Source organism: Mauremys reevesii, linkage group 3, assembly GCF_016161935.1.
Source record: "Mauremys reevesii isolate NIE-2019 linkage group 3, ASM1616193v1, whole genome shotgun sequence".
In the NCBI taxonomy this organism is placed as follows: Eukaryota; Metazoa; Chordata; order Testudines; family Geoemydidae; genus Mauremys; species Mauremys reevesii.
In genome coordinates this window covers 6,759,433-6,781,958 of record NC_052625.1, presented here as the reverse complement: position 1 = coordinate 6,781,958, position 22,526 = coordinate 6,759,433, and the positions used below count along the sequence as shown (strand labels likewise).

Sequence of the window (22,526 nt, the reverse complement as noted above, 5' to 3'; positions counted from 1 at the left end):
TATATGGATAGTATTTTAAATGCTGGGAGGGAGAGCCCCATGTAATGTAAAAAAAATCTTCCTCTACTTGCCAAGAAGGGATGGATAATAACGTTCACATGAGTGGGCTGATGAGTCGTCATGATGACGAAGCTACAAGAACATCAACTTCAGAAGGGCTGGAGGAGGGTGAGGTGGAAGGGGAGACTCTCCTGATTGTCGAATCTGAGGATCAGGCTTCAGTGGATTTATCCCATGATCAGAGTGGGGACTCCTTGAACAGTGATGAGGGGGATGCATCCTGGATGGAGGAGATGTCCTATTACTGTGAGAAGTGTCAGAAGTGGATACCAGCAAGTAAGAGTCAAGATTTTCCTCTGTTATCTTTGTCACTTTCCTTTTCTGGGTTTACTTGTTCTTTTCCTCCCAGAAAATAATGCATGTTTTTTTCCTGAATGTATAGGAGGCAGGGATGCCTAGTGGATAGAGCACTGGTCTGGGACTCAGGAGATCTGGGTTATATTCCCAGCTTTGTCACTGGCCTGCTGTGTGACCTTGGGCAAGTCAGTGCCCCCCTCTGTGCCTCAGTTTCCCCATCTGTAAAATAGGAACAATGACAATTCCTTTGTAAAGGTCTACCAATGAAAAGTGCTACATAAGAGCTAACTATTATTATTTTCCTGATTGGTTTGTCATTTCAGTGGGATGTATGAATAAATTTCAGCCTTCTGTATATAGGAATGGTTCTGTGGTATCCTGAACTTAGATTAGCATTCACAGAACAATATAAAACCAGTAGCAGCAGCCCTGGGAAGAAGGTATTTTGTGCTAAATAGCTAAAATGATCTTTCCAATATCTCTTTTTAACATTATATAAACTCTTTTTTAGCTTTCTTCATATTCTAGTACAGCAGTTTTTCCTTTCCAAAATCAAGATCTACCTGAACACTGTTCATTTTGTGGCAGGAAATGCTGAATTCTTCTGGCTTGCTCCATACCTGTCAGTTAGTTCAACTGCCTGGTTTGCCAAAAGCTGTAGTGTGAAATCCTTTCTCCAGTGAAGTCATTGAGAGTTTTGCCATTGACTTTACTAGAGCCAGGATTTCACATTTGGTGTTCAGTAGGAAGAAGTTAAAGGAACACAGTCAACTTGAAATCTAGTCTATTTAGGTACAACACCTGATCCTGTGTCCTTTTGCCAGTGTTTACAATCAGTTTTTTATGTTTAATTTTTTTCTGTCTTCTGTTGCTGTTTGAAAGACCCATACAAGGGAAATCGATCACCAGAATGATCAGTGAAAGTGACTAGCCACAAAGTGCTGTCACATGCACAATGTAAACAAGCTGAAAAAAATGGAAATATGTTTTTTTAATCTTTCAGTTAGTGTTTCAATTACAGTCTAAGAAAGGTACTGAGTGTGTCAGTACCTTTCCCAGATCCGAAGAAGAGCTCTGTGTAGCTTGAAAGCTTGTCTTTCTCATCAACATAAATTGGTCCAATAAAAGATAATATTTCACACTTTCTCTCTCTAATATCCTGGGCCTGACTCGGCTCCAATAACACTGCATGTATTAAAATCTTTGCCTTTTTACATATATTCAAGTATTAGATAGGAAAGCCCATCTTTAATGTGTTTTTTTAATTGATCCTTTGTTGACATCTGTAACTGTAAATTAAGCATCACACCAAGTTTCTATACTTCTATTATGGAATTATCAGGGTTGCTGATCTCTTGCTCAGCAGATAAACACTGTTCTGAATCCCAGTTTACTTTGCTCCATTTTTCCTATAAAAGGACTGAGGCATATCCCTTTTGCTTGTTTGTTTTAGGTCAGCTGAGAGAACAACTCAGCTACCTCAAGGGAGATAACTTTTTCAGGTTAACTTGCTCTGATTGCTCAGAAGATGGGAAGGAGCAGTTTGAACGGCTGAGGCTAACCTGGCAGCAAGTAAGTAAAAGCATTCACTGAGGCATAAAACCAACAAGACCTTCAAAAGTTGCTGTGTGTACAATATACATAACACCTAGAAATTTGGAGTCAGTCACAGGTGGTAAAAAAATTTGCCTATGAGTTTTTTGTGAATTGCTATGTACCTGCTTATCCAGGAAGTGGGACTTTTGTGAGCAAATTGAAAAGATCATCTGAACTTGTTGTAAAAAAGCCAAATTCCCCATTTTTCATCAATACTCTGCATTGCTCAATACAACTGAACACAATTTTAGAAAAGTAAAGAGAATGTGATTTAGCTGCTGTGCATTTAACAATTTTTTGGCATATGGACATTGTTGGAAAAGTAATACAGCAAAACACAAAATGTCCAGTAAATTCTTGGAATGTTTTAGGCACAACTTTTTGTTTCCGAAAATAGAGGGAGTAACCAGGGGGCAGCCATTTAAAATTTGATTCTAACAGGGAGGAATTGGTTGCGAATCTGCTGGTTAAAGGGATCATGAAATGATAGTATTTATGATTCTAAGGAAAGGAAGAAGTGAGAGCCACAGAGTAAGAACAATGGATTTTAAAAAAACAGACTAACAGACTCAGAACTGGTAGGTAAGTCTCACGAGAAAAAAATTCCAAAGGAAAAAGGAATTGAGAGAGCTAGTAGTTTCTCAGAGAGACAATATTAACACAACAACAGCAAACTATCCTGCTGCAAAGGAGAGGAAGAATAGTAATAGGCCAATATGGCTGCCTCAGGAAGTCTTTGATGACCTGAAAATCAAAAAGGAATCATTAAAAAAGTTGAAACATGGACAAATAGTTAAGGATGAGTACAAAAGAATAGCATAAGCAGGTAGGGACAAAATCAGAAAGGCTAAGGAACACAAACTGAGGTACATCTAGCAAGGGACGTAAAAGGCAATAAGGAGAGGTTCTATAAATATATTAGGAATAAGAGAAAGATGAAGGAAAGTGCCCTGTAGGTTCACTACTTAGCAGGGAAGGATAGCTAATAAAGGATGACAGCCAAGCAGGCTGAGGTGTTTAATGCCTATTTTGCTTCAGTCTTAACTAAAAAGATTAATTGTGACCAGATGCTTAACAGTGTTTAACAAGGGGAAGTAACACAAGGCAGAATAGGCAAAGTGCAGGTTAAAGAATATTTAGATAAATTAGATGTATTCAAATCAATGGGATAGTAGGGTACTTAAGGAACTAGCTGAAGCAATTTTGGAATTATTAGCGATTTATTGTGGAGAACTCATGAAGGACGGGTGAGGTCCTAGAGGACTGGAAGAGGGCAAATCTAATACCTGCCTTTAAAAAGGAGAACAAAGAGGATCCTGGGAATTAGGGACCAGTCAGCCTAACTTTGATACCTGGAAAGATATCGGAACAAATTCTTAAACAATCAGTCTGTAAGCACCTAGAGGTTAACAGGGTAATAAATAAAAGCCAGCATGGATTTGGCAAGAACAAATCATGCCAAACTAACCACATTTCCTTCTTTGACAAGGCTACCGGTCTAGTGGATGGGGGAAGCAGTAGACATGATGTATGTTTATTTTAGTAAGACTTCTGACAGTCTTGCAAGACATTTTCATTAGCAAACTAGGGAAATGTGGGCTAGATGAGATTGGTATAAGGTAGGTGCACTTGTAGAAAAACCATACGGAAAGAGTAGTTATCTGTGGTTCGCTGTCAAACTGGGAAGATGTATCTATGAGGTCCCACAGGGTCTGTCTAGGATCTCGTACAGTGCAGTATTTACAATAAAGACTGGAATAATGGAGTGGAGAATGTGCTTATAAAATAGGCAGGTGTCCCCAAACTGGGAGAGGTTGCTAGCACTTCGGAGGACAGGATTAGAATTCAAAACGACCTTGATAAATTGGAGAATTGGTCTGAGATCAACAAGATAAAAAATTCAGTTAAGAGAAGTGAAAGTGTTACGCTTAGGGAGAAAAAAAAATCCAAGGCTCGATTACAGAACGGGGAATAACTGGCTAGGCAACAGTACGGTTGAAAAGAATCTGAGGGTTATGGTGGATCACAAACCAACAATGTGATGCGTTTGTGTTTAAAAAAAAAAAAAAAAAAAGGAGGGGGGGCAAATATAATTCTGTGGTGTATTCACAGGAATGTGGTCTGTAAGACATAAGAGGTAATTGTCCCGCTCAGCTCGGCACTGGTGAGGCCACAGCTGGAGTATTGTGTCCAGTTCTGGGTGCCATGCTTTAAAAAAAAAAAAGATGTGGAGAAACTAGAGAGAGTCCAGAGGAGAGCAACACAAATGGTAAAATATATTAAAAGCCCTGACCTGTGCAGAAAGGTTAAACAATTGGGCATGTTTAGTCTTAAGAAAAGAAGACGGGGGAAATGGATAACAGTCCTCAAATACATTAAGGGCTATTATAAAGAGGAGGGTGATCAGTTTTTCTCCATGTTCACTGAAGGTCAGACAAGAAGTAATGGGCTTAATCTGCAGCCAGGGAGATTTAGGTTAGATATTAGGAGAAACTTTCTAAGTGTAAGGATAGTTAAGTAGTGGGTAGATTACTTAAAGAGGTTGTGGAATCCCTATAATTGAAGTTTTAAAGAACAGGTTAGACAAACACCTGTCCAAGATGGTCTAGCTATACTTGGTCCTGTCTTTGGGAATGGACTAGATAACTTCTCAAGGTCCCTTCCAGACCTATGATTCTTTGATTTGGCTATGATTTAAAGCCAGTGGGATGTCTGTGTACAAGCCAAATGGCTGTTGGGTCCCAGAAAACATAAATCTCTGCTCCACACAGCTCAGAAAAGCTCCAGATTGGCTACATGCATATTAGTAATAGTCTTTGCTGGGATTTACTGTTTTAGCTAGTCATGAAGCCGCAACCCCAAATAATCTCTGATTTATGTAGCAGTAACTTTGGACCTACAGTGACATCTCTGAAGGATTCCTTACAGGATATGCAGCTTAGTTTTGATTACTGTTGCAATCAAGAGTCCCAGTTGTCCTCACTGCAGGACTTCAAGAGCTAAGTAAATCTGACAGACATTAAGGTGTTTCCCCAGTTCACTTCCTTGTTTAGGCAAGGCTGGGATATTCACTCAGCTGGAATAGGACCGAGTCTGACTGGGGTACATCATCTGAGTATAACAGTTGGAATGTTTGTCTTACTGTTCAATTACGGAAATGGAAGAGAAGAATTTAGCCAACTTAGACATGCTGTCACAAATCCGTATATGCATCGCAGAATGGTGAATCTGATCCAGCAGTGGCAGCTGCTGCCGTTCAGTGTTCTTTATTTCAGATACAGGATCCCAGCCAATATGTACAGTGCTGTGGTGCTGAGGCCCGTGTTCGTGCCCTCTGGGCAGTAGTGATGCTCTGTCTTAGCATGGATCATTAGAAATGTTCACTGGCCATTGCTGCTGCTCATGGGCCCAACGTTTTGTGTGTGCACATTTTCTAACTGAAGTTAGTAATAATACTGGATGCCCCAGAGCACTAGAGCTACTTTGTGCTACTCCAGCTGGCACTAAGCAGACTCACAGCTGGCAGATCCAGCCACTTCAGGATTTGGCCTCCTTCGGGTGGCTTAGAGCTTCTGTAGTAACTTCTACGTCACCCTCTTCTAGCAGCCAGCATGGGTGTATGGCCTGGTGAAAGGGGCTGTAGTCAGGGCATCTTGACACCCCTGTGATCCTCAGCAATCCCTGGATCCAGAAAAGCCTCTAGGGATCATTGGCTGCAGGTGCAAGATAGACCAGCTTGACAGCCGAATTTATGTCGGGGATTGGGCTGGTGCCAGGAAATCATAGGATCTTGGGGATGCATCGGGGCCCCCCCTTACCTCTCCTACTCCAAACGTGCACTGAGCTTAGCTTGGCCAGTCCAGAGATTCTGGTCCAATAAACGCTGCTAGCATTAGACTACATCGGTTTCTAGAATAGAGGAAGAAGAGTGACAAAGGGGAGAGAGTCAGAGGTAACAAGGAAGAAAGACAAGAGAAGACAAAGAAAATGCACCTTCTCAGAGGGAGTTTAGAAAAGAAGCAGTGTCTCCAGGATAGCCAAGCCTGCTGGTGGGAAGTGGCAGAATCACCTTAGCTGGCATATGAAACAACCCAGATTTCTTGATCTTAAGGTGATAAGGGACTATCATGACCATCTAATTTTACCTATTGAAAGGAGCAGTGTTTTTAAAATTCTGACCTGTGTTTTGTCATTGGTGGAACACTGTCCCACCTAGCTGTTCCTGCAATGACCCTGGGTTCAGTGTGTTAACTTCTAGAGCAGCAGTTATCAAACATGGAAAGGATTTTGGGAAAAAAAAACTAGAGAGTATCTGTATTCTCCCATTAGCATTAGTGGGAGCGAAGCCTAGAGACGCACAGTACTTGGTTAGGAGACCATCTCCTGCCAAAGGAGGGTCCAGAGCCCTAAGAAAGAAGAGAGACAGCCTCCAAGGGAGTTGAGTGGTTGACAGCAGGAGCTCCAAACCCATCCGCACCATGAATACTTGTATTCCAGGCTGAAATGGTTCAGTGTAATTAACAGTTTGTCCTCTTAGATTTATTCACAAATAAGACTGATTTCTAAAACTGTGCTTTAATTTAGGCTCTTAGTGAGTCAATTGAGTTTGTTTGTGATGTATGTAAATGTGCTCTAAAAGGACTGTGTTCAATAAAGACAAAGCAAAAGCAGAGTGATCCATGGGATACAAGGTATTTTATGGATTGCTCGGCTTTTACTGGATTCTGAGTGGAAAGAAGACATTAAGCAAATAAAACCACCCAAAGAGTCTGTCCTTGTGCACACATTTCTACAAGATTAGCAAACTGGAGCATTTGCTACCCATCTTTTCTGGAGAGAAAAGATATTGTGTCCCCAGTCTGGATCCTCAACCCTGGTATAGTTCCTTTATGCCACTCAAGCTGTGCAGAGGGGCTGTAAAGAAGCATCACCAGATAGCTGAGGATTCCCCTGGCATGAGAGAGTCCCTGGGTGAGTAAAGCAGGTGAGCATGACAAACAGTAGGAAGGAAGGAAGAAAGGATGAGTGCAGGTAGCAAGATCATGGGATACATAGATTGGCTGTATGGTTGTGAATGAATTGGAAGCTTTGCATAAATAGGTAAAATCAGAAAAGAGTGGAGTGGGTGTTTCCCCACCAGACAAAATGGTAATGGACCAGTTGAATCCATTCCCTTTTATGTTCCAGGTTGTCATGCTGGCGATGTACAACCTGTCTCTGGAAGGAACTGGCCGTCAAGGGTACTTCAGATGGAAAGAAGATATTTGTGCTTTTATTGAGAAACACTGGACTTTCCTATTAGGGAACAGGTAAAGCCAATATTTCCCTGAAACTCAGAATGGAGATCAGAGAGGGAAAAATTGTGTTGCTCAGTTGGGAAACAGGAATCCCAGATTATTCAGAGATTTTTCTCTCTCTTCAATTCAGGGTGGACAAGAAGGAAGAAAGTGGGTTTTCAAAATGTTTAAGAAGATTAATTTAAAATTAAATTAAAATGCTGATCTTATGCCACCAGCCCACTCAGCCCACTGCCGGCCTGGAGTTCCGTTCACCTAGTTCGGCAGCGGGCTGAGTGGGGCCTGCGGGGCCCCGGCTGGTAAGGGGTCAGCAGCCGGGACCCTGGGCTGGCAGCGTGAGGCAGAACCCAGGACTCTCTTAAATGTCTGGCTTGCCCTGTGGCGCCTACAAAAAACCCAGCACTGTCTGACCTGCTGTCACAGTGTGAGGGGCCATTTAAAGGGAGTCTGGGTTCAGTCTCACATGTGACTAGGTTATGTCTCAGTCCACTAGCTCATGTGATTCAAAACCAGGCCTGCTGGCAGCCTGAGAGAGCACTCAGAGAGAGTTCAGGGAGTCTGTGGAAGAGGGCAGCTTGGGAACAACTCTCCAGTGCTCCCAGGCAGAAGGCCTGAGAGAGAGACAGAACTGCAGGGAGCAAGAGCCTATTGAGGAACAAGTCTTAGCTGAGGGACTTGCAGGAGAGGGCTGCTGCTGGAGGAGAAGCCGCAGCTTGGAGGGCTGCAAAGGACTGTGAGCCTGAGGAGAAGAGCTGTAGCATGCACAGAACTGCGTACCCTGTATGAAAGGTGGGAGCTATCTGGGAAGGCTGGATGGAAAAAGGGCAGTTAGTGAGAAGAGGCCCACAGGGTGAAGTTGGATTAACTGGGGAAGAAGGGGAACCCGAGGAAGTGACCGTGCTGGAAGCCTGAGTGGGTAAAGGCAAAGAGCGCATACTCTTCACAAATGCAGAAACAAAAGCGAAAAGGCAGTTAAAAAAAAATCCCACCAGTGCTAATACCCAGTGGAAGCAAAGGAAGGAGAAGTTCTGCTCCTTTCCTCCTCGTTCTTCGTCCCCACCATGTCTCCCTGCTTCCCCCTTGCCTGACTCCCAGGGGAGCGCCGCTTCAAAATACTACGGAGGTGGCTGCTATTTCATCTTGAGGTGACACGTTCCCCAGGAGCAGAGGGGGGTGAGGGCAGGGTCGGGAGAGAGCATCCCCGTACCTTTTTTCAAAAAGCATCACTGTGCAGCCACCCCTCAACCAGCACCTGCCTCCTCCACCCAGAACCAGCTAGGGGTTCTCAAGCCCACACTCCTGGCTGCTTTTTTCAAGTGCCCACAGAGCATAAACAGACGAGAGGGCCTGTGCTATACCATAGAAAACTTTTGCCAAATACACTGAAATCCAGGTTCTCAGAGCAGTTTTGTCAGGAGTTTAAATTAGGGGTGTGACGGGTTTGATCACAGAACCCCGCCTTGGGAGCTGCCACCTTCTGTGCCAAGACTACTACTGCCTCTGCTTTCCTGCCCTGTCAGCTTAGGACTTCAGTGCCCTGCCTGGTTTGAGCCAGACCCAGGTCTGAACCACGTCCCCTAACAGCTGCAGGCTTAACTGAAAGCAACTTACAGAAGTGTTCCTGTCTTTAACACCCAAATGCCCAACTCCCAAAGGGGTCTAACCCCAAATAAATCCATTTTACCCTGCATAAAGCTTATACAGAGTAAACTCATAAATTGTTCACCCTCTATAACACTGATGGAGAGAGATGCACAGCTGTTTGCCTCCCCAGGTATTAATACATACTCTGAGTTAACTAATAAGTAAAAAGTGATTTTATTAAATACAGAAAGTAGGATTTAAGTGGTTCCAAGTAGTAACAGACAGAACAAAGTAAGTCACCAAGCAAAATAAAATAAAACATGCAAATCTATGTCTAATCAAACTGAATACAGATAATCTCACCCTTAGAGATGCTTCAGTAAGGGTTGGCACAATTCTTTCCCCTGGTACAGCTCTTGTTCCAGCTCAGGCGGTAGCTAGGGGATTCCTCATGATGGCTCTCCCCTTTGTTGTTCCACCCACTTATATATCTTTTGCATAAGGCGGGAATCCCTCTCTGGGTTCCCACCCGCTCCTTCTCTATGGAAAGACACCAGGTTAAAGATGGATTCCAGTTCAGGTGACATGATCACATGTCACTGTAAGACCCCAAGCCTTCATTCCTCCCAGCCTGACTCACAGGAAGGCTGCCTGCAAACAGAGCCATCTACAGTCAATTGTCCTGGTTGATGGGAGCCATCAAAATTCCAAATCACCATTAATGGCCCACACTTTGCATAATTACAATAGGCCCTCAGAGTTATACTTCATATTTCTAGTTTCAGATACAAGTGTGATACATTTATACAAATAGGATGACCACACTCAGTAGACAATAAGCTTTGTAATGATACCTTACAAGAGACCTTTTGCATGAAGCATGTTCCAGTTATATTATATTCACTCATTAGCATATATTTATAAAATCATATAGAGTGCAACGTCACAAGGGGGAAGATGTCAAAAGACACCTTCTTACTCAGGAGAGCTCTCCCTTCTCTCTCTCTCTCCCCCTTCCAATTCTTCTCCCCCATGTATCCTGAGTCCTGTTTACTGACTTTAACAACAGAGTAAGTTTTTACTCTTCTTAGCACTGTTAAGTTAACACAGCTACCGGAGAGGGAGCTGGATTCTGTTCTGGCTCTTGTATTGTCAGTAGAACTGTTGAATGAGACCCAAGTGCAGAATCTTTATGGTTGGTGATGTGAAAGCCTGAATAAACAAAGCACCAGGAATTAGGAAAACCATCCCTTTACTTGTAAACTCAGCATATTGTGATATTGTGAGTCCCTGAGAGAGAATCAAAATGGAATCACTTTTCAGAGCAGAATCTATCTGGGTCTTGGAACTTGGTGCCCCAGATTCCAGCTGGAAATCACCCAGTGGAAATCAGAAAGAGTAGCATTGCTGAAATGCTTCAAGCCTGGAGGCCAAGTGAACTATTACATCAGAGTAAATGGCACAAGCATCCCCCTGTCTTTTTGGCGAAGGAGAATAAAGTCCAACTAAAATGTTCTTGGTGTCTCTCATTTTTCCCTCTCTTGATTTAGGAAGAAGACTTCAACTTGGTGGAGCACTGTTGCTGGCTGTCTTTCTGTAGGGAGCCCCTTGTTTTTCCGCTCAGGGGCACAGGAATTCGGAGAACCAGGATGGTGGAAACTTGTTCACAATAAGCCTCCTACGATGAAACCTGAAGCAGAGAAGCTCTCTGCATCTGCACTGAAAGCAAAAGGTAACTGTTCTGATGACAACACACGGAGTGCTAGTCAGGTCCGAATTGACGGTGTTTAAAGGTATGAGATGACGCTTATTTTAAATGGCACAGCTGTGGATGGCGTGGGTGAGGTTACAGGGCCTGATTCTGCTCTCATTTGCACTAGTTTTACACTGGTGTAAATCCACTGACTTCAGAGGAGTTTCTCCAGATTTATACCAGTGTGAGAAGAGGCTCATAGTACTTTACACCCTCTTGGTAGTGTACATACACGTATTGTCATTTAAATGATCCAAGTGCTTTTGTATTTTGTGTTGCTTTCCTGTCTCTGTAATTACCACAGTTTCTCTGCTACCTGTTACCTTGATGTTCTTCTCTTTTCAAAGCATCTTTTGTTGGTTCAGTCACATGGAGTGAAATTCACTCCTGTGCAAAGGGCCAGTATCGGACTTCAGTGGTGCCTAACTTTTATGCTGGATGCTCTGCACAGGGGAGAATTTCAGCCATGGTTTGAAAGACTACCATCAAAACTTTCTCTTGTGGATACAAATGATGAGTAAAGAGGCATCAAAAACTCAGTGCCTTTTAGACTAAACAAGCTATTTATTGTCTAGCAGCTTCAAAACCACCTCTGGATCCCATCATTACAGTGGAGGGGCTGAGGAAGCGGGTGAGCCGCAATCCTGTAGAGTCAGCAATGGAGCTGAAGGAGAAGAGGTCTCGCACTCAAGAAGCCAAGGACATTAGGAGAGCCCAGAAGGAGGCAGCCGGCTTCCTGGACCGAAGCACCTCCTCCACTCCTGTCAAATTCACCAGCCGAGGCCGTCGCCCTGACATGGTCCTTGAGAAGGGAGAGGTGATTGACTTCTCATCTTTGAGCTCCTCGGATCGAACTCCTCTGACAAGCCCGTCTCCTTCCCCATCTCTGGACTTCTCTGCTCCTGGGACACCAGCGTCCCATTCAGCTACTCCCAGCCTGCTCTCAGAAGCAGATCTCATCCCAGATGTAATGCCGCCACAGGCCTTGTTTCATGGTAAGAGATGCCATGTGTTTTGTTTAATAGGAAGTGATAAGCAGTTTCTGACAATAGGGTTGACATAGTTACCTTGACAAAAGAATAACCGGTTTGCTTTACTTCAAGGCATGATGGAAAATGACTGGCAAAGTGCAGTTTTCTTCCTAATTACATGACAATCTAAATTAGATTTTCACAGACAGATGTAGTCATAGATTCTAAGGCAGGAAGGGACCACTTGGTCATCTAGTGTGACATCTTTTATAACACAGGGCAGACAATTTCACCCAGTAATTCCTGCATAAAACAGTATGACAGGTAATAGTGTTGCAGTGTCAGGTCAAGGCAAAATCAGAGAGCTCTCTTAAAGGAAGGAGTCTTTCACATCAGTAAAGTATTGAGGTTTTTGTTTCCTAGTGTTTTCATTTGTCTGAGTACAGACATGTAACATTCCCAAATCAAAGAGATGAATTCTGGGTCAGGTTGTGAGGTGCTTACTGAAGCTGAATAGTACTTTACACCATGGACTCATTGAAATGAATAGGGGGAACACATGGAATAAGTGCTACTCACTGTAAGTAAGGACATCACATCCGCTTTGCTCCATTAACTTAAGTGGAACTTGTCAAATTTACACCAGCTGAACATCTGGCCTGTAATCTGTAAGGCTTCAGCTCCACTCTGCCGTTTTATTGCATCAGTTTTCATGCCCTTAAGGAATTTTTAAGGAAGCCATTAACTAAAGAGCCATTTTAAAAAGCGTTCTTTTAAAATAGGGAAAAAAAAATGAGTCTAAATTTTGAAGGGACTATTGATTTTGGTTGCCTCAATTTTAAGAGGCCAAACTATGAGACACTTTAAAGGGACCTTAAATGGCAGGTGCTCTGCATTTCCTGAAATCAGGCTCCTTTAAGATTTCTCAAGTTGGGCATCCAAAATCACTAGTCGCTTTTGAAAATGTAGGCCCACGGGTGTGTATGACTGGCAGGATATGACAGGTAAACGCCACTTTATATTTCCTTCACACTTAAGCCACAAGCCCCCTAGGCTGATGTTCTTTCAATGCTGGGCTTGCATTTGTGTGTGTCTACTGCGTTATTTTGGTCTTCTGTACAGATGATGAAGAGATGGAAGGAGATGGAGTCATAGATCCAGGAATAGAGTACATTCCTCCTCCTAGTGGGCCAATGGGTGCTGGGCCTATGATAGTGAGCAGAAAGAAAGTGAAAATGCCTGAGCAGATCAAACAAGAGGTGGAGAGTGAAGAAGAGAAGGCAGAGAGGATGGAAGGTGATAGCGAAGACCCTGAAGATTCAAATTCATCCCTACAGGCCAGGGGGCGAGACAAGAGGAAGCCGCAGGTGGAGAAGGACAATAAGCCCAAAGCTCCCAAGTACACATCTGTTAGCATCTATGAGGAAAAGCTGCTTCTGAAGAGGCTGGAGGCCTGTCCCAATGCTGTGAGCATGACCCCAGAGGCCCGGAGGTTGAGGCGCAAGCTGATAGTCCGGCAGGCCAAGAGGGAAAGGGGACTGCCACTCTTTGACTTGGACCAGGTTGTGAATGCTGCTCTGCTCTTGGTTGATGGGATCTATGGAGCCAAAGAAAGAGGTATTTCCAGGCTGCCAGCAGGGCATGCAACGTACAGAACGACTAGCCAGGACTTCAGGATCCTGGACAGGTACCAGGTGAGTGCTTTCAATTCCAAGTTAGTTCCTGGGGCCAGCTGTATCAGGGTTTCTGTTGTGGGCAGTAGACCTCAAACTGAAGACGTCTGACTGCCAAAGTAAAAAGGATTACAAGAATGAACTAAATTTTATAAAGGACTTGTCTCCACACCAACACACTTCCCAGCTCCATTCTAAGTTGGGTAATACGCTATAAAATACAAACGTGTAGATGTCACCATTGCTAAGTTCCAGTTGCTCATGCTCATTCTACACTCAAACACTATCGTGACGGAGCCTGTGTAAGTACCTTGACAAAGTGCATTACTTTCTTGCCATCCAGGAACTTGGGCACTCCCAAGATGACAGTGGGGATGGGTGCAGTCAGAACTTTGCAGGATCAGGCTCTGCAATTGGGGGGAGCTTTGGAGTCACTATGGACAGGAGCATTGGACTGTAGGTACCAGACGCCCTGGTTGGACAGGTGGAAACCCTGACTGTGAGAAGTCTTTTTCCCTTCTGGAGCTTTGGGTTCCAAACATTAGGCTGTTGGGCAACTCCCTTGACATGACAGTTTATTTTTGTCTTGCCATGTAGACTACACTGCCTGCTATGAAGGGATATAGGCACCAGACAACAAAATTTCTGTACCGACTGGTAGGCTCAGAAGACTTGTTGACAGACCACAGCATCGTCAGTCCCTACACGTCTCGCGTCCTGAAACCTTACATCAGGTACGGACCCCTAGAGTCTGAATCTGACTTCTGTCATTCTCTGCTCCCATCCTTAGGGGCAGGCTGGCGCAGGGTGCCCGGGATTGCAGAAGCATCCTGGCTTCTGGTGAATAGCTTGTATTATTGCCTGGTTGGGCGCAAGTTGCCACAAGAACGAATGGAACACAGCATCCACTTGTAGTCTCTCAGAGGAATATTTCCTGTGCAGCAATGGCAGTTATTGTTACCAGCTTGTCTTTCATATTGATTGTTTTTGTGATGCGTGCAGGCGTGACCATGAGACCAAGCCTCCTAAACTCCAGCTGCTGGCAGAAATCTGTGCCCATCCACACAAGAACGATCCTGACTGGAAGGCTGAGCCTGAAGCACCCATTGATTACTGCTATGTTCGCCCGAACCACATCCCCACTATCAACTCCATGTGCCATGAATTCTTCTGGCCTGGTAGGATTCCCTCAGTACTTGGTTTTCTAGGAAAGAAAAGGTTTGGTTTCAAAATTTATTTTTGGAGCAGGTCTGTTTTCTCAGTGGGTATTTGTTTGGCTCAGTTATTCTATAAATATTTATTTAAGAGGAATTCTGTCAGATGGTCTGTGCTGGAAAGACACGTCAGCCTCTGCATTTCTGAGCTCAAACAGTACTGGGCAATGGGGCCTTCAGTCAGCAAAGCACTTAAATATGTACTGTGCTTTGAGCATGAGCTAGGACCACTTGCATGCCTGACGTGAAGCACCTGCTTAAGTGTTTTGCTGAATCAGGGCCTTATCACAGTAAACAGAGGTTTTATCAGACACCTGCTCCTAACTGGTGTGGGAAGAAAGTTTCTTCCCAGTAAGCACAAGGCCTCAGTGCACTGGACTGGAACTCAGGAGATCTGGGTAGGATTCCTGGCTCTGCCACATGCTCCCTATGTGACCATGGGCAAGGTCCTTAACCTCTCTGGGCCTCAGTTCCCCTTTGGTAAAATAAGTATTATAATATTTATTTGTCTTGTTTTGCTTTTTTTTTTATTGTAAGCTCCTTGGGGCAGGGACTGTCTCTTACTATGTGCATGTCATCGTGCAGCCTTGATCTTGGGTGTGGTTCCTAGGCAGTAGAGACTTAGTAATGATGATCTGCTATGTGGTTCAGCATCTCTAACACTGGAAACTAAGTTTTTCATAACACATAAGCAGTCCACACCTATATTTTAAAATCAATATTTGCACTACACTTTGGCAGATTATTATATATTATTTGTATTGCAGTAGCACCATTAAGCCCCAAATCAGGAGTAGATAAGATGGCACGTCTTTCTTTACACATGCCACTTTGGAAAGCATGAGACACCCTCTCGTTCTAACAGAAACCGATCACCTTTATCACAAATCTCCCCCATGCCCCTCCAAATCCCTCAATCCCCCATCCACTCAGTGCTTATCCTTATGGCACAGACAGGAATTTGTGATAAGCACCAAGGCCCAAATACACAGAATTATTTAGGCTCCTAAAGGAAATCCATCTATCTAGGTTTAATCTAGCTAGCTCATGTACCAGAGCACTGAAGCTGTGACGGAGTGGGCTAGTGCTATGAGTAATTACCCAGGGTTTTGGTCAGCTGCTCTGGCTTCCCTGCTCTGGTACCTGAGCTAATGAGGCTAAAGATAGCTTGGGTATGTGTACCCAAACTACAGTCACACCGGGTGTCAGTTAAAGGTGTGATTTTTCTACTGAAATAGTTATACCAGTACAACCCCTAGTGTGGATACAATTATATTGGTATAAAGGTGCCTGATACTGATGCAAGAACCTCCATGAATAAGGCTTGTCTACATGGGGAAATTATACCGATCTGAGGAAGGGTGTGAATTTAAAGTGCTCGAATTATACCAGAGTGACTACAGAGCTGTAGTTATGGCATGAGTGTGGCTTTTTTCTGGTTTAGCTTATGTTGCTTTGGAAGCAGTTTAAACAGCCTAAGAAAGCTACTCATTCTGGAATAAGTGTGTCTAAACATGGGAGTTATACCAATATAATGGACAGTGCTTTAACCATACCGGTATAATTATACTAGTATAATGGAACCACCTCCCATGTACATGAGCCCTAAACTGTACTTTATGTAAAGCCAGTATACGAGCCATGTTGGGGTTGTACTGCTTTATAACCAGTATAGTCAAAGTCATACAACTTTATGTACAGACAAGCTCTGAGTCATTTCACAGTAGACTGCAGCCCTGAGATAATTAACATTTCTCCTTATCGCCAGTTGATTCCTCTCCAACCAGCTCTTTCTCAAGCAAGAGATTGGTTAATTCCACTGTTTGCTTCCAGTGTTCCATGAAGTTTTAAATCTCAGGAATCATACACGTTACAGAAAAACCTCATGCCGTTATTCTGTTATTCCACCTTTGCAAATACATCGGTTGGCATTTTTGTGATGGTTTTAATGAGCATTTGAGGAAACATGAAGGGTCTGATTCTTCCCTGCCTTGCATCTTGCTTAGGCATTTCCATCTGTGGGAAATGGGTGTAAAATACTACCAAATTAGAATGGTAATGGCTTACATGTACTGGGCATTGCCGTTGCACAGGTGTAATGGAGAATCTGGACCTTATATTTATTATTAATGATTTCTGTTACCATAGTGCTTAGGAGCCCCAGGCATGGACCAGAACCCTATTGCGCTGAGGACTGTACAGACACCGACCAAGTGCACTATTCTACTCTGAAAAGTGACTTCAAGGATAAGTCTATTGCCACTTAATTAAAGTTAGTTAGGAGCTTTGTAAAGGCTCAGATAAATTAAAATATTTTGTTACAAGCTAGGAGGGATCAGCAGAGGGTAAATCACAAACATGTGAGGAGTGTCCATACTAGCTTTTACAAAGACTACATCTTCACTGCAAAAAAAAAAAAGTTTGGGTTTTTTACATAGAGATAATAAAATCCTACTGGAGATAAGGCAATATAGTTTTCCTCTTGAGGTAGCTAGTTGAAGTAAACCCCAGGTGGGGGTTGTAGGGCTGATTAACAGGCTACACTAAGATAAAAACTACAATGTCTTGTCTCCACTAAGATTGTGCATCAAGAAAACTAACTTTAGTTATCTTGCCATAAAACCACAACTTTTTTTTTTTTTTGGCAGTGATGACATAACCAACGATACTCACTTCCTCAATTTAACTGATGCAAAAAATCTCTAGTGAATCTAAGCTCAATAGGTCAGATTTAAATCTGGGCAGGATCATTTTAATTTCTGTGCTTCATTTCAAAATCTATGAACCCTTTATTGCATCTGCAGAAAGTCCAATGTTACTCTATCTTCCTTCTTCATGAAGAGAGGTCTCAGCTGCAGAAGAGAGGAGGTGGCTTCCTTATACACGGCTTCTTGGGGTTCCACGTTGATTGTACCTCCCTGGCTCTAGACCAGATCTGACCAGTGTACAAGTAAAAATAGTTTTTCAGTCTGCAGCCCTGCAATCTCAACCTGAGATCTGAAATTCTTTGGGAGTCACACATTGCCAGCAATACAATCCTGCTGATGAGCAAGCCGTAATAGAATCCATTACACTGTCCCGTAGCTTTATTGGCTGTGCAGGGCAGAAGTAAAGAACAATACAAACACATTTAGGGCCCAGTCCAGCTCTCATTTACACATGTAACTTTATTCATGTGTGTGCTTGGAATTGGCCCCTTTATAAATTCAGTAGATGTGGCTCTGAATACACACAGGAAGATGATCAGTGGGGTAACAAGATGCCATTTTTGCCATCACTTTTTAGAGCAGAACCACATTTTACGTTAGTTTTTTGTCTTTATTTTCATACCATTTGGGTGTGAATCAGTGTTAATTTCTTAGCACTTGCTGCTGTTGAGTCCGTTTTTAAGGATTTTTTTTCTTCTGTACGTGGGCTAAGTGCTGCTCCCATTGGCTTCAACGGTGAGACTTCTATTTTGGCCCTATTGACTGATAGAATCTTTCTATGCGTAGGAGTTTGAAAATGACAACAGAAAGTAGTTGAGCAGGTTCTCCTGAAAAACATGCTTTTTAACAGTCTTTCAGCTGTTAATTTCCCTTAAATTCCATCATGCCCTGACTGTATGATAGTGTCTGAACTGTATTGTATTGCATTAACATTTCCTGTTGGTTTGCAGTGCTTCATAACTGTGCTCTTCTCACACGCTGTAGGAATTGATTTGTCAGAATGCCTGCAGTATCCAGACTTCAGCGTTGTTGTCCTTTACAAAAAAGTCATCATTGCCTTTGGCTTCATGGTGCCAGACGTGAAATACAATGAAGCTTACATCTCTTTTCTGTTTGTTCACCCTGAGTGGAGAAGAGCAGGGATTGCAACCTTTATGATCTACCATCTTATTCAGGTAGCTGGAAGATCCTTCTCCTCGATAAAGAGCCCAGCATTGTCCCTATTTTTATGATGAATGTAAACAGTGCCGGGTCAATAGCGCTTGTTTTTATCCTCTCTCTCCCCACTTCCCATCCTTTGTTCCCTTGTTTGTGTATTTACATGGGTTACGTGCTACCATGTGTGAATTTTTATTGTGAAAATCATTACACTCAAACAGAATTTTTTAATGGATTCAAAAGGACATTTTCAAATAGAATAGGCTATGGGGGATTGGATGGCCTAGGAGTGATATAGGCCTTGTCTGTATTTGGGTTTGGCTCTGATTCATCCATAGCAGCCAGTAACTGTGCAGCAGCAACACTGCGAACCGCAAGTGTAGAGAAGAAAAGTTGCGATCTGCACTGGATGAGCTAATCCCAGTTTCAAGCAGGGGAAGGCTCAGTCAGTACCAGTTACAGCTTTCCTTACCTATAATTCAGCTACACCAGTCACTGGCCACTGATGACTTGATCACAAGCGGAGTTAATGCCATAGACTCTCACGTTTAGGGTGCTTGTTCAAATGTATCTCAGTTTAGGTAAAGCACAAATGTTTGTTGCCTGGATCAAATGTGAGGAACGTCCACATTAGCTTTTACAAACATGTTAACTGCCTCGAGTTCACTGGCATCAGTTAACTCAAGGTACGAAAGTCTAGTGAGGACACATCCTTAGAAGAGAGGCCAAAATTCAAATGGGCATGAAAACTGAATTAGGTCTCCTCTGTGGCAGAGTTTAGGCCCATTGATGGGCCATTGTGGAAAATTACCACTACTGTTTGCAGGATCTGTAATAAACAATTGACCAAATTCTGTTCCCAGTTACACTGGGATAAAACCGAAGTAATGCCATCAAGTTCAATAGAGCTAACCAGGATTTTCACTGGTGTCCCACAAACCGACTCCAGTGATAACGAGAGATTGCCATTTCCCATTAGGCTTCTGTTTGACTACCATTGATCTGCTCTGTATTTGTGTCTGTGGTGGGAGGCAGGTTATATTCAGTTTAAGATGAACTCTTGGCAGTAATATAATCTACAATAGACTATATTCCATCCTGTGATGCAAGCAGGGTGCTGTGAATTGTGTGAATGCATTTCCAAAAGTTATACATTTCCTTGGGGGCAAGGCTGAATATTTCTAATGTTCTAGTTCTAACTTTTCTTTTCCAAAAATGTCCCTAATTTTGATTGCTTTATTCTGGCCTTATACAGGTGGGAGTCTTATTACTAGCCTCTGAAAACAAGAATTATGTTTTCTTGCAAGCCAAGATCAAATGCCCTGTCATTAAAATTCTTTAATGGCTGTATCCTACTTCTTGTACTTACAGTTTGGATGTAATGGATGAAAAATGCTTTCAGAGCATGGCATGAAAGGAGTTCTAAAAGTCAGAAGAATTATTATATTAAACATTATTGGAGAGGTTTTATGAATAATCTGGTTGCTAAATAACAAGGAATCTCCAAGTTAATGTCAGAATTGCCACTTACTATCTGAACATAGATATTTAGCTGGGCTTCTCAGGCAGTGAGCCCCGGGGGCTGAAGGATGGGAGTGGATCGGGCTGGGATCTACTGGAATTCCAGTGTGACACACCCATAGGTAACCTAGTGGTGTCAGTGTGATTCTAGCAAGTCTAGGTTTATTTGAGGACAGAGATGTGTCCAGTCCCAGAAGCAGAATGCCTGCTCCTTTGGCTGTTTTTTTTTTCTTCAGGTCATTGTTATTAAGTGTTTGAGATTATTTTCAATTAACAATTACACTGAGAAGAAGATAGGAAAATTGACAAATTACAATCTAGTTTCTGTTCCTGCCCTCAAACTGCTGATTACTCAATCACAAAGGTTTTTGATAAACAGTAGTTACCCCGATTTCAGCTGTTGCTATGTGTTGTAATTTCTCTGTTTCAAGGCCTCTGCTTTTCTCACGTTTCCCTAGCTAGTTAAATTCCAGAATTTAAGAGTTTCTTCACCTCCTCCTTTTCCCTGGAGGCGCTCTCATTTTCTGGCTGTTTTTTTTCTTTGGCAGACCTGCATGGGCAAAGATGTTACTCTTCACGTCTCTGCAAGCAACTCCGCTATGCTGCTGTACCAAAAATTTGGATTTAAGACTGAAGAATACATTTTGGATTTTTACGACAAATATTACCCCTTAGATAGCAAGGAGTGCAAGCATGCATTCTTCCTGAGATTGCGACGATAATATACCACGGATACACAGAGCTCTGTGGAAAACCTGATAGGCTGAATTAAGAGTTGCCATGGATTTCAGCTCAGGAGGTTGGCTGTTAGAGTGCAATGATGCCTTTATCACTAACATCAGCAGTGATATACTGTATGCTTAATGTGCAATTCAAGATTGATTTATAGCCTCCATGGGAGTGTTGAGCAACAGGCCTGAGAGTATGAACTGGGATACAATGGAAGGGGAATTTCCTGCCCTCTTTTTGGAGAGCCCTTTGACAAACAATTTGAGACTTCAAAGGGGCTAGGGGACATTAAATTTCTCAAACCTACGTGTGTTGCAGTGGTTGTGTGTTCAGTAGGAAGTTTGTGCTGTGCAGTAGCAGGAACAGGATGTCAGGTGTGTTCGTAGCTAAGTGAGGTTAGATACAAGAGCTGCTAAGTCAGCTCTTTGAAATCTTTAAATCCATCCATCAGTTGTTGAAGCTATGGGCCCAGCCTTGCTGGTTCTGACACCCCACCCCCCTATGCCATAGGCACTCTGGCTTGAGGAATCTTAGCACAAGAGGAGAGGCAGCTGAGATTTGAAATCAGATCCTTGCTTTATGGCATTAACCTATTGTAACCTAGCGGGAACAGGGGGCAAAGATGAGGCAGTAACTTTTCTCAGAAAACCCCAGTCTGTGATTGCAAGGCTCTAAACGTTACCGGGTATGACAAGAAAAATGTTAAGGCAACAAAAGAAGCAAACACAGGGCTTGCCTCACACTGAGGACCAGTCCTTTTCCTACATAGTTTAGCAACTCCTACTCCCCTTTTACTGCAGGTGAACAGTAGCTTGACAGTTTTACAGTTTAGCAGGTCGTAGATACGGCAGTCTGTGCGTCTGGAACATGAACCACACCTTCTGCGTAGTCTTAAAGTCAAGGCCACATAGCTGCAGAGAACAGATGTGGTTTTTTTAAATCCACCTTGTATACATTTCAGGTGCCTAAGTATGGTAGTTGTTGCCTTAATGGAGTCTGCCTTCTAATAGGAGCAGAGAGACAGACACCGTATCTGTTTCTGTACAGCCAAGGTAAGCCCTGCCTGAAACATATGTAATTGGTACTAGAAAAAACTCGTTTTGAAACTATTCGAGAACTATCTGCCCCGCCATCATATTTTATGACTGTGTGTGAAAATCCTTGATGTTACTGATGTTAAGAGTTAGCTGTTTCTGGAAAGATCTGTCCTGGAGTGAAATTAAAGACCTTCTCTTGGACATGCCCACCTGCAGTCATATAGTGTGTTCATTTATTTTTCCACCATTCACTTCTACCGTCTTTCTTTGATGTCATGCAGAATCAAACATGTCCAGCAGAGTATTTTCTGCTATTCCAAAATGGCTCATTATGGCCTTGTGGAACTCCCCAGTGTGCAGCAGAAACACGCACCCTGCTACAGCCTTTCATTCATTAGTACAGCATGTTTTTCGTGGTCTGTACATGGGAGATTCTGTGGCTACACCGCTTCTCACTCCCTCCAGGGCACCATGTACCCCCCAGGAGAGCAGGGACAGAGCAACAAGCCAAGCAGGGTGTGTGTGGGGGGGAGGACTCCTTACACTTCCCTCTATTGCACAACTGCATAAAGGCCATAGAGGATCTTGCCTTAACAGGCCCTTTCCACATTCTCCAGAAGACAACACAAGAAGTGTTTGATTATGATGAAATCAAGCAGTATCTTAAATAAACCATGGAAATGAAATGATTCTTTGGATTTTAAGACAAAATATGCAGTGAGATTTTCAAGCGGCCCTTAATTTTGTACGTGCACAACTGCACTCCGTCCTAGAGAGGAAGGATGGGCCAGTGATTAGGGCACTAGCCTAGGACTTGAAGATCATCCAGCTTCAGTTCCCTGCTCTACCACAGACTCACGGTCTGATTGTGAGCAAGTCACCTAGCCTCTCTGCGCCTCAGTTCCGCATCTGTAAACTGGGGGTAGTG

At 43.1% G+C, this 22,526-nt stretch overlaps 1 protein-coding gene across 3 annotated transcripts; it reads left to right on the top strand.

Moving 5' to 3' along the window:
- The first annotated feature begins 63 nt into the window (after nt 1-63).
- On the top strand, nt 64-21,807 carry KAT14 (lysine acetyltransferase 14). Of its 3 annotated transcripts, none has more exons than XM_039528650.1 (10): nt 64-336; nt 1,811-1,929; nt 7,141-7,262; nt 10,385-10,566; nt 11,166-11,582; nt 12,681-13,252; nt 13,829-13,965; nt 14,234-14,409; nt 18,138-18,328; nt 20,381-21,807. In XM_039528650.1, the coding sequence occupies exons 1-10, from the start codon at nt 81-83 to the stop codon at nt 20,552-20,554; spliced, it is 2,346 nt and encodes a 781-aa protein (XP_039384584.1). In that variant the 5' UTR covers nt 64-80; the 3' UTR covers nt 20,555-21,807. The 3 variants fall into 3 exon arrangements, with proteins under 3 accessions (XP_039384584.1, XP_039384583.1, XP_039384585.1); XM_039528649.1 differs by having other exon boundaries at nt 11,163-11,582; XM_039528651.1 differs by lacking the exon at nt 20,381-21,807 and adding an exon at nt 16,594-16,717 and having other exon boundaries at nt 11,163-11,582; nt 18,138-18,262.
- Nucleotides 21,808-22,526: the final 719 nt, after the last annotated feature.